Consider the following 12,498-nt stretch of genomic DNA (forward strand, 5'->3'; position numbering starts at 1 on the left):
TTATTTAGGAGGTGTGTTTGTGGGCGCGCGTGTGGAGGTCAGACGGCAACCTGTACGAGTCAGTACTCAGTTCACCACGTGGGTTCCGGGATCGAACTCGGTCACCGAGCTTGGCAGCAAACGCCTTTATCCGCTGCGCACGTCGCCGGTCCTTCGCTGTTTTGTCCCCACCTCTAAGCCAAAGGGCTAGCGGGGACTGAAGGAGTAAACAGGATGGACGCAAAGCGCAGCGGACCGAGTCACACTATCTCCGAAGCCAAGCCGAAACCGCGGAACCCTCAGCAAGCGCGAACCTGCGGACGTGGAGCCCGGCCACGCCGCCGCTCACGCCCCCGGCAGCCCCGCGCGACGTCGCGCGCAACCTCGGCCCCGCCCTCCGTGACGCACACCAAGGGGGCGGGAGCTCGAGGCCCCGCCCCCACCCTTCGATTGGTCGGCGCGCTGTCACCACGTCGCGGGAAGCTGGCGGGGTGTATGTGTGTGTGCGTGTGAGTGTGTGTATGTGTGTGGGGTTTGCTTTGTCATTCGTACCCGGCTGACGCGGCCGGCATGGCCGCACGCCTGGGGGCCCGCAGAAGGGGCCGGGGCTCCGCTCCCGGGACGCCCTCTTACATAAGGACGCGGCTGCCTGAAGCACATGTCGGCGCAAGGTCCGCACACGCAGTACACCACGCCGTTCGCTTTTCGCACGCCAGGCGGGAGCCCGCGGCGCCGCACCGCACGGTGTACTCCGGCGTGGGCCTTCCCACAGCGAGACGCAGCCCAATAACCGCGAAATGCACCTTCGCAACAAGGCATAATATAGGATGTTATATTTATAGGGCCTATTTATAAGCCTCTATTTAACTCTTTTCTGATAGGCCCAGCCACGCGTCTAGACCCTTTCCTGATTGGTGTGTTTTTCTGTCCTTCAAAGAGGCGGGCTCAAGAGTCTGTGTTACCTCAGAGAGCCCCAGGATTGGCCCTGCATGGCGCGCCGGCGCCTTCGATTGGCCCGGTGGGCCGTCCGTCGGGGCAGAGGAGGCGGGGCGGGCGGCTGGCTGGTGCGGGGCGGGCGGGCCCCGGAATTGTCATTTCTTTGTTTCCGAAGGCGGAGGAGGCTCGGCGCCCCCCTCCTGACCCCCCCTCCCCCCGGTGCTGGCTCCATGTCTGTGTGACCGGCCGCAGGGGTAGAATTCAGGCCCGACGCAGGGCGGGCGGGCGGCGGCGGCAGAGGTGAGAGGCAGCGGCGGCGCGGCGCGGGCACCGGCCCCCCAGCGGGAGGATGAAGCGGCGGAACGCCGACTGCAGTAAGCTCCGCCGCCCCCTGAAGCGGAACCGGATCACCGAGGGTATCTACGGCAGGTGAGCGGCGGCGGCCGGCGTGGGCCCGCGGGTCCCGGGCGCCGCTCTGGAGGGGGCCCGGCCCCGTTATGTAACCCCCGACTAGGCCGCATGCCCGCGCCGGGGGCTCTCCTGAGGCGCGCCGCCCGCGGAGCACCCGACCAGCCCGCCGAGGGTCCGCCCCGGGCCGCGGGGTGTGGCGAGGGCCGGGCGGAGGGCGCGGCGGGCGCGGGCGGGAGCCGCGGGGCCGCCGTTGGCCGTGGTGTGCCGGGGGGAGGGGCGGCAACCCCGCGTCCCGGAGCCCAGACGCCCGGGGGTCCCCAGCAGGCTGCGCGCCGGGCCCCCGACGGAGCCCGGGTCACGCTGGGCTCGGGACCTGGGGAGTTGGCTGCCCGAGTCTGAGGCTCGTGGACCCGTGCAAGGGGGAGGGAGAGTGAGGTCGCCAAAGTTGGGAGCTGCCAGGGGCCCTGGACCCCGGACCTCCCAGCTCGGAGCGAGGCCACGCCGGCTCCTCTTCCGTCCGTCGCTGCCCTCACGGGATCCCCACTTGGCTCGAAGTGCCAAGGCTGATACCCCCAGATCATGCCCGTGGCCCCGCTCCAGACCCAGGCTGCTGTCAGCTCCTCAGCAAACATTATTTTGACGATTGTAAGCAAACACGTTGCTCTGAACCTTTAGCAGAGCTTCTTTCTCCCAACTCAGATTTGGGATTTTTTTTTTTTTAATTCCTTCTTCATGAAGGAAAGTGGTGTCTCTTTAAATAGAAAATTGAGTCCACTCCTCCTGGAGAGGACAACAGGTTCACGGGGCAACTCGGTTGACTGTCACAGCTTCCCCAAGCCCAATTTGTGTATGGCGGTTTTTTTCCGGGAATGCCTCCGAAAGAACCGATTTCAGTGGAGAAGTCATCAGTTTATGAAAGAGAACTCTCAGCATGTGGCTATAGGCTTAATTGAGTCCTCAAGGCGGCACGGTTTTGTTCTTGCTGTGAGTCTTGGAGACATTTAGGAGGTAGCTGTTGACAACCAAGTTGTATCATAACTATACACCTTGCGCATGCGGTTGTTTACACGTGTGAAGTGGCTGCCCTCCACAGGCAGGTGACTGACCTAAACAGGAAGGGGGATTCTTCAAGTTTAGAAGGATTAAGAAGTCAAAAATCCTTGGCTAGATCCTCTTGTAAGGAGTCATCGATCAGAGACCCCTTGTTCATTCATTCAACAAACATAAATACTATCCGCTCAGCAGTGTTGGAGCCAGTCGGGACACAGCTGTTAGTAAAACTGAAGAACACTGTTGCTGAATCAGATGTGACGTTTAAGTAAAACTGAAAAAGCAAAACCAAATTTTTCCAGCAGATTGAATGGGTGGTGGCAAGTCTGCTTACTATAAATTCTTGAATGAAGAAAAGGCTTTTTTCTTAGCCATTGAAAAAGATTAGCAGAACTTATTAATAGCAGCACAAGAACAGAAAACGTGTTAAACAAAGTAGGCAAGTTAGGAGGACTGTGACATTTGAATTTCTATTTACAGTCACATAAGACGAGGCCCCTCATAACAAGATTGGGAACTCTGTGTTGTTTGCATGTTTTCTGATGTATATTAACTTCTTTTCCTATTTAAACCAATACCTGAGGTATGACTTGTACCTCAGCAGCCACTCAGTGTGTGCTGACAAGGAGTTCCTCTTGTAATGAAGATCCAATGTTTTACTAATGGATTTTAGACTTTGAATTTCCTTACCCTGGAGGTTAATAGTAGATACACCTTGTTCATCATTTGGTTTCATATGAAAACTTCAGAAAACCAAATGGTTTTCAGCTTCCAAGTCTGTCTGCTGTCTGTTGGGGATTCTTTGTTAAATCTTAGTAAAGGAACCTAAGTTTATTTCTAACTGTCTTTCTTGTTTGACATAGAGTATTTTAGTTCCCTTATCTGTTTCTCAATGTTATGGAGTACTGCAATGAAATAATCATATAGTGTGTTTTATCCCCTCATTTTGTTTTTAAGGACTTCTTTGGACAGCTTCCAGTTAGTTCTTAGGAGAGCAGAATGAGTGGGCTAGTTATAAATTAGGACATTTGAGGATTCATGAATATCAAATTTCTGTTGATCATCAAATTGAAGTCTGTTTCATGCCATCTATTGCCTGTTTTGTTTCTGAACATCTGGCCAATTTAGTCTCATTAAAAAGGAGCTATCCCCTAAAGGGCTGTGTTGACAATTTTGATAACCACTGTCTGCTGTTTCATAGCCTAACCTTTGGTGTTCATGTTCCCTGTCTGTTCAGCACTCTTGAGCCCTGGCCTATGTGAGGGAGCAGCTGAGGTGGGAAGACTGGACTGAATCCCACCAGAGACCTAGGGTTAGACTCAAAGTCCCAGCCCTGATGCTTTGGACCCGCAGAACAGCCCTGTTTTGAAGCTCAATTTTCCCATGTGTTGAATGAACTTTGAAGATAAACATACAACATACATACATACATATATTCAGTTTGTGTAACTCCTTATAAATTCCAAGATGTTATTGAGACATTATTTACCGTATTATTGCTGTTACAGTTAGCATGTATGGCTTAATTCTTTTCTTTTTTCATCTGAGACAGGGTTTCTCTGTGTAGTTCTAGCTGTTCTGAAACTGACTCTGTAGATCAGGCTGGCCTTGAACTCACAGAGATCCTCCTGCCTTTGCTTCCTTGTGCTGGGATTAAAGGGTGCCACCACCACCTAGCAGTGTGGTTTATTCTTTAAGGAGGCAAGAAAAGGTTAGATTTGATCCAACCAAAAGCAAAAGTAGAATAGTCAAAACAAGGGGTCAATTGCTGCTTGATCATGCTTTAAAACAATGGTTCTAACTTTCCTGATGCTGTGACCCTTTAATACAGTTCATGTTGTACTAACCTCCAGCCATAAAATTATTTTTGTTGCTACTTCATAATTGTAATTTTGCCACTATTATGAATTCTAATGTAAATACCTGTTTTATGATGAATCCTGTGAAAGGGTCTTTCAACTCCCAAAGGAATGGTGACCCACATGTTAAGAACTGCTACTTTAAAAATCCTGGTGCTACTGGGCTTGGTGGTGCACACCTTTAATCCCAGCAGATGTATCTCTGTGAGTTCAAACCCCCAAATCCTGGTGCTTTTAATCATGGGCAGCTGTTACTGAGGTGACTGTCAGATAAGAGCACTTATTGTCAGTACCTAGCTCCGTTGGAATTCTGTTTGAAGAGCCAAGATGCTATGAGTATTAATCTTAGATATTAGTACTGTATGAGTGTGTGTATGCATTATCTGAAGATCCAAACATTCTCTGAAAGTGTTATTCCAGTCAAGTTAATGATCAGAATTAAGAGGAAGGAAACAAGAATAGTATTACTGTTATTATCATAGAGCTTACATTTAGTGCAGTTAAAAAAAAAAGCCACCACAGAATTTAACATGCAAGGCAATACTGATGTTGAATGAATAGATAAATACATAAATATAAGCTAATGGATTCTATTCATTCAAACCCTACATTGTGGTGGAGTTGTGGAAGGTCTAGGATAAGACATAGGTCCCCAGCTTCAGGGATTTATACTCTAGTACGCCATAGTAATACTCTCTTAAACTTGTACAGTGACGTAGAGGTTTCAAAGAACCTGGGGTTGTAGTCAAGCAAAAATATTTCTGTTGGATCAAATTTTAACTTCCTGTTTTAGTTGTTCGCTTGTCATGTTCGCAACTGCATTTTGTCCCTGTTCTGTTTTATGAGGTAGACAGTTACCACTAAAAGAGAGAATGCTTTTTAACCCAAATGAGGTAGACTTGAAAATTATGCAAGCAAGTTATTAATAATGAAAACTCTTCTTAATTATTACATACGGAAGTCCCTGGACTTCCTGGCTGTGAGTCCCTCCCCAAGCTTCCCTCACAACCGGCAGTGCACTAGGCTACTAAGCATTTCATTGCAGGTGGCGATTCTCCTAGTGAGATGAGTGTCTGGTGTGGTGTCTGACCCGCCCATGTATAGTTCCCTCCCTCTCTCTCCCACCACACTACCCACTCCTTTCTTCTAAGACTTAAAAAGAGGAAGATATGGAGGTAAAAATACATTAATTATAAGACTGGACAGAAGCATTTTTATTAAAGTATATTTCAAATCTCTATATTTAAAATTGTCACTTAAAAGAGTAATGTAGAATAAGAACTTGGATTCAGTTATGCATTTCCAGCTTCAGGGAATGGTTTTCTTTCTGTTACTGGTGGTTGACGGTGGTAGCCTTCATTGTGCCGGCCTCCACTTGAAATGATGCCTGAAGCTTACAGTGCAGTACTGGACATGACAGCATAGGCAGTAGGACTGCCCTAGTTACATGAGACGTTTATACCTGTTTTTCAACTCCAGAGGCGTTGTTAGAAACTATCAATCTTTGTACTGTTCCTCTCCCTTCCAGTTTCCTTTTCCAGACCCTTGTCTAAATATGGCATCTCCCAAGGTTTTCTCTCTGTTGTTGTTCCTGTCTCCTTAATGATGTTTTCTAAGTCTGGTTTTAGATTCCTTAGGGCTATGCTTATTAAAGTCACTGGAGGCTGGCGGCCTTGATTGTACATGTGTTCTGCAACTGGAACTCCAGATTCCAGTGTCGCAATCTCACAGCCTGAAAGCATTTCTGTAATCTTGGTAGGCATTGACTTCAGGCTGGATCTGACATAAAAGACCTAGATACAGGCTCTGTATGTTCTAGAGGGCTTTGGGGAAGGGGTGAGTATAATGAATAAAGCAAAGTATTCAGCTAAACACTTAGGTTTGTTATTTCTATAAATTGCAATTAATTGGTCACACTGGAGTTTGTGTTTAATTTTTACTTGTGGTATATTCCCTTAAAAAAACACTTTACTTCAACTTCCATTATGATTCTTACTGTCTGAGTAGTTTTTGGTAAGTTAGTTTTATTAGATGTTTTTAAAAACCCTTTAGGGGACTGACTAGATGGCTCAATGGCTAAGAGCACTGTCTACTCTTGCAGAGGATCTGGGTTTGAGTACCCACATGGTAGCTCACAACCATTTTTAACTCTGGTGTCAGGGGATCCAGTGCCCTCTTCTGTGAGCACTAGGCATAAGGGAAGGCAAAATACCCATATATAAAATGAAATACTAAAAATAATAGCAAAAAAGAAAAGCCCTTCAAATTGTTGCTCCTGGGTTGAGGAGGGGAGGAGGGCATGCAGTTCAAGTTATCTGCAGACCCTGCCTGCCCTGTTGTAGGAGTGGTATTCCCTTCATCTTCGTGTTGGTTGCTCAGGGTCCTTCTTGAACCTCCACAGTCTTGGAGGATGATTTAACTGTGGGCTAGGAACTTGATAACTTGAGATTTTTACTAATTTCTTATTCTTGTTATGTACCCTGTCTGCTATGGACTCATTTGGTATTCTGTGAACACTTATATTTCCAGACACTTTTTCTGGGCTATTTCTCTCAGATATGCCTGCTAGCTTGGTTTGTTTGCTTGTTTTGATGTGCATGTGCACTCAAGTGCAGTTTGCTGTTTTTTAGGCTGCTAACATCTTGTGGAGTCTACAGGATCAGATAAAAATCTCAGAAACAAGGCCAGCAAGATGGGTTGAAAAGGTACAGGCACTTGCCACCAAGCCCCACAACCTGAGTTCAGTCTCTGGGACTCACCTGGTGGAAGGAGAACTGATTCCACAAGTTGTCCTCTGACCACCACACACACCACGATACATGTGTGCACACACAAAGTAAATACAATGAAACAACAACAACACACAAACCTAGTTAGGTAAAATATTGTAATTGAGTTACTTCATAAAGTATGGCATCCTCTTCAAATGCACTGATTGTTCTCTGGGCTTACTCAGTTTAGGTGTAATTATTTTACTTGGACAGTTTTCAGGAGTTGGGTTCTGAAGAACAAGTTGGCTGTGCAACATGAGATGGTGTATGCAGGCAAGAGCATAAGAGCATACACCTTCTCTAGACTTTCCGTCATGGGTCTCTTCAAACCTTTACATGACTCGCTCCTCATGACCTCACTTTTAGGCATGTGTGTGCTTGTGTCCTGGCAATGGAAACTTCTCCCCCTCTTCCTCTCTCCCTCTCTTCTCCTCTTCCTCCTCCCCCTCCCTCCCTCCCTCCCTCCCAAGATGTTTTTTTTCTGTGAAACAGTCCTGGCTGTCCTGGAACTCTGTAGACAGAGATTCAACTGCCTCTGCCTCCTGAGTGCTGAGACTAAAGATGTGTGCCACTACTTCCTGGCTTTTAGTTTTTCTTTTCTGTTTTTTTTTTAAATATTTATTTATTATGTATACAATATTCTATCTGTGTGTATTCCTGCAGGCCAGAAGACCCCATTACAGATGGTTTTGAGCCACCATGTGGGTGCTGGGAATTGAACTCAGGACCTTTGGAAGAGCAGGCAATGCTCTTAACCTCTGAGCCCCCTGTTTTGTTTTTTGAGACAGGGTTTCTCTAAAGCTTTGGAGCCTGTTCTGAAATTCGCTCTGTAGACCTCAAACTTACAGAGATCTGGCTGTCTCTGCCTCCTGAGTGCTGGGATTAAAGGTGTGGACCACTACCACCTGGCTCAATTTTTCTTTTTAAATGACATGTTTCTCTGACACAACGATCATATTAGCTGGTCCTTCAGTACATGTGCTGAATCCCAGTATGCAGGAGGCATAGGCAGACAAATATCAGCCAGGGCTACATAGTGAGACCCTAGCTCAAAGGGGAGGGGTCATGGATATTATAGAACTCACCCATAGCTGTTTTTGTAAAGAATCTTTAATTTTAATTATTTTTTCAGTTTTTGTAGTATGAGATGCAGGCTGCTTTTCTCACCGCCCGGCTCTCAGCCGCCTGGCTAGCTTATGCCCGAAATAATCACATGGAGATCTGTATTAATTAAATTGCTGCCTGGCCCATTATATCTAGCCTCTTATTGGCTAACTCTCACAGCTTGATTTAACCCATTTCTTATAATCTGTATGTCTCTACGAGGTCATGGCTTACCGGGAAAGATTCAGCATGTTTGACCTGGCAGCTTCATGGCGGGTGGCTCTCTGCCTGCCTCCTTCCTCCCAGAATTCTGTTCTGTCTACCCCACCCATCTAAGGGCTGCCCTATCAAAAGGCTAAGGCAGCTTTTTTATTCAACCAATGAAAGCAGCACATAGAAAGAAGACCCTCCTACACCAAGTTTTATAGTGTGTTTATAATTATCAACTGGAAATTTATGAAGACCTGAGTTTTTTTTCCCTTTGATTAAAGCATATTTGCTCATTTAAACAAACAAACAAACAAACCTTGGTTCTAGCCAGGCTACACAGAGAAACCCTGTCTCAAAAAAAAAAGCCAAAAAACCAACAACAATTTATATTAGATTTATTCATTTTGCATGTGTTTTGCCTGCATATACATATGTGCACCGTGTGCTTGGTGCCTGCGGGGGCTAGAAAGAGTCATGATATCTCCTAAAACTAGAGTTATGGATACTTGGGAGCTACCATGTGGGTGTTAGGAACCAAACCCAGGTCCTCTGCAAGAGCAGCAAGTGCTTCAGACCACTGGCCCATCTCTCCAGCCCTACTTCTTTGCATAGACATTTCTGGTATTCATTTAAGCCACATTCATGTAGAATTAACAGTTTCTGCTTTCTGTGCTCTTTCAGTGGTGTCCTAACCTGTTAGTTCCCTTCCTGTCCTTCAGGTTCCTTTCCTGTAAAATAAAATGTTGTCCTGCCTACTTCACAGGAGAAAAAATGAGATAATTATAGGCACACATTTAGAAAACTTACAAGTGTGGTGTGATTAAGTAGATTACTATGTCTATGTGAATAGTGGATTTACTTATAAGTGGATTTCTCGTGTTTACACACTATCAACACAGTTTTTTTTTTTTTTTAACAGAACTTGCCTCAAGTTTATTTGTAAAAACAGCATAAGGTCCTGAACATCTGCAAATACTGTGTAGGTGTTCACACCAGTCCATCTGTCTTCACACTGGCAGACTGCGACCTTTTTTATGGGGCCTTCACAGGGGCCTGGGCACCTTTGGGAGCCTGAGCTGCAGCTGAGGCCTCTGCCTTGGCTTGAACCTTGGGCTTTGTTTTTTGGAGCCTACGACCCCTGGCCATGTAGCTTCTAATCCGCTTCCCAAGCTTGGGGTGAGCAATTAAAGCCAGACGGGTGAATTTGCGGGTGGGGCCCTTTGGCACCTTGGGCTTCACCACCTGGGGCTTCACCAGGGCCTTGATGGCCTCCGCACGTGCGCTCATGGCCTTTGCATTATTTGCCTGCATCTTCTTCAGGCCTTTCTTGTTGTGCTTCTTGGCAAAGCGCATGTTCCTCAGGAACTTGGGGTCAACCCCCTTGAGAGATTCGTATCTTTGTGACCGGGGTTTCTTGATGCCGTTTCTGTGCCATTTCTGGGACTGGTTGTGTGTGGTGTGGTTCTTGGACTTGGCCATGGCTGGACGGTAATCGGCGGCTCCCGAAGCGCCTGCAACCGGAAGAGAAAGCTATCAACACAGTTTTCAAATTATTTTAAAAATTTCTGTGTGTGTATGTGTTGCTGGCTCAATGATGGTTTTGTAAGAGGCTGTGCATTGTCTTCTCTCCCCTATTTTGCTTCTTTTCTTTTTATCCCCAACTTCATACATTCCATACTACTAAAATTTCATACTGTTAAGAAGTATTTGGGGGGTGGGGATATTACTCAGTGTGCAGAAACATTTGTGCAAGCTGAGAACCGGAGTTTAAGTACCCACACCTGCGTAAAAATCCAGGCATGACCACTTGGTCATGTAACTAGTGCTTTGGGGTGTTGAGACAGGAGGATCACTGGGGCTTATTGGCTGCTGTGGGTTCAGTAAGACAAGACAGTAAGTGCAGCAAACTAGAGCAGCACACCCAGCATCCTCTCACCTCCATGTGTACACAGGAACTCACACACATATGCAACATGCATCACCCCCCACCCCCACCACCAAAGTGTTTTTGAAGCAGAAATTATAGAATTTCAAAGTCCCCACTTGCATTAGGTTACATTGTCTGTTCTTGATAGCTTTGTGGTCTGTCCTGCTCTTTATAAAAAGAAAAGGGTCATACCCCAAAATTATAAACGTTTATTAGTGATCCCGGTCCCCCACAGGGTTTCTCTGTGTAGCAGTGGCTGTCCCTGAACTCAGAGATCCACCTGCCTCTGCCTCTTAAATGCATGTGGCCCCAGCCCCTGCAGGGGTGTTCTTTTGAGGAAGTGAGATGGTAATTGGGCTTTGTGCTAGAGGATGTACAGGAATAGAAGTGCTTTGGGTAGTTTATTCAGCTAGAAGAAATTGTGCAGAAATGGGTGGGTGGGTTGGCTGGATTTTCTTTTTGAGACAGGGTCTAGTTAAGTCTTCTGAGTAAGTAAGTCCCTTTCTAATGAATCCACCAGGCTGGGATGAAACTTGTCATCTTCCCACCTCAGTCTCCCAAGTGATGGACTTAGGTGTATGCCCATACCTAGTTTTCTTAGTCTTTCCCTTTCTCCCTCCCTCCCATTGTGCGTGCGTGCATGCGTACCTGTGTGTGTTATTGAATACTTGGGTCTATAATTTATTTAAAAATGTGTTTCTTGCCCTGGGTATGTTGTTCAGTTGGTAGAGTGCTTACTTGGCCTTCAGGAAGTCCTGGACTTGATCCTTAGCACTGCATAAACTACAGTGGTACAAGCCTACAATCCCACCATTTAGAAGACAGAAGCAGGAGGATCGAAAGTCAGGGTCATCCTCAGACATGTAGGCCATTTTAGATTAGCCCTGGCTAGAGATTCCATCTCAATGTATAAATGAATATCATATAAATAAATGTATAATTCCCCCCATTCCCCTGATGTGGTTTCTCTGTGGAGCCCTGACTGTCTTGGAACTTGCTCTGTAGACCAGCCTCTGCCTCCCAAGTGCTGGTATTAAAGGCGTGCATCACCACACCCAGCCTGTAAATAAATATATAAATTCTTAAGTTTCTGGGGCTAAGAGGTCCAGGGGTCTGAACTCGAGACATCTGTGTGGCATCTAATAAAGACCTTCTGGCTACATTGTGAGGTAAAGCAGAGCAAGGCTCTTTCAGCTTAGGTGTCTTCCTCTTTGAGATGAAGTCTTATGTTTTTCAGGCTCACTTTGAATGTCAAGCTTCTGACTTGACTGTGCGGGTACCTAGGATTATAGACATGTGTTTATAAACATGCTCCTGGCTGCTGCTGCCCCTCCTCCTCTTTTGTTAAAGATTATTTTATTTTTTATAATGTGTGTGTGTGTGTGTGTGTGTGTGTGTGCACGTGTGTGTGTGCGCGCGCGCAAGTGAGTATCGGTGCCCATAGAAGCCAGAAGAGGTCATCAGATCCCCTGGAGCTAGAGTTATAGTGGCTATGAGCCACCTGATGTGAATGTTAGGCCTGAACGCATGTCCTCTGCTAGAGCAGCAAGTGTTCTTAACGGCTGAGTCTTCTCTCCAGTCCCTTTCACTTATGAAACTATGAGCCTATGACTTAATTTAATCCCAGTTACCTCTCTAAGGCCCCACCCCTGACTGTCATCGATACTTGAATTTAAGGATGAAGTTTCAACCTGAGTTTCAGAGGAGACCTCTAATCAAACCATGCCATGCTGCCGGTGCTTCTCAAATGTTAATATATGCACAGGCCTAGGGAGCTGGTTAAAATTAAGGTTTAGGTTAAATAGGTCTGGACTGGGCCCTGAAATTCTGCTTTTCTAAAATGTGCACATGATACTGATACTGATACTGCTGCGCTCTAGACTGTACTCCAAGTAGCAGACTGCAATTACAGCCTGCCAGTGTGAGACTTCAGCAAATCAGAGAAAGGGGCTAGACGAATATTCTAGCAGTGCTGCATAACAGAGAAGACGGCTTGATAGGACATACCACGTACTGAATGTGAAAGGTGATTCAGTTGCCATTATGAGAGGACAAGAAAGCCTGGATTGGGATAGATGGCTGTCAGCAGAGCATTAGTCTGCCTAGGGATGTCAGAGACTGAGCATGGATGGCTAGCCCATGGTAATTATGTGTACTGCCAGACAAGCAGTTAGTGACAGTGGAAAGAGACGCACTGTCCCTAGAAGGAAGAAGAATGTTCACTCCTCATTCCCATTAATTGGGGATGATG

The 12,498-nt window shown here is 46.6% G+C and overlaps 1 protein-coding gene across 1 annotated transcript in view; it reads left to right on the top strand.

The window, feature by feature from the left end:
- The first annotated feature begins 1,053 nt into the window (after window positions 1-1,053).
- Window positions 1,054-12,498, top strand: part of Maco1 (macoilin 1) — a 63,183-nt gene continuing 51,738 nt past the window's right edge. The window contains exon 1 of the mRNA XM_041651639.1: window positions 1,054-1,344. Coding sequence (XP_041507573.1) covers window positions 1,265-1,344 — 80 coding nt within the window. The 5' untranslated portion in view covers window positions 1,054-1,264. The remainder of the gene's footprint in view (window positions 1,345-12,498) is intronic.

The sequence above is a fragment of the Microtus oregoni genome, unplaced genomic scaffold (genome assembly GCF_018167655.1).
Source record: "Microtus oregoni isolate MIOR12 unplaced genomic scaffold, Mior012 000005F_ref0000423, whole genome shotgun sequence".
Classification (NCBI taxonomy): Eukaryota; Metazoa; Chordata; class Mammalia; order Rodentia; family Cricetidae; genus Microtus; species Microtus oregoni.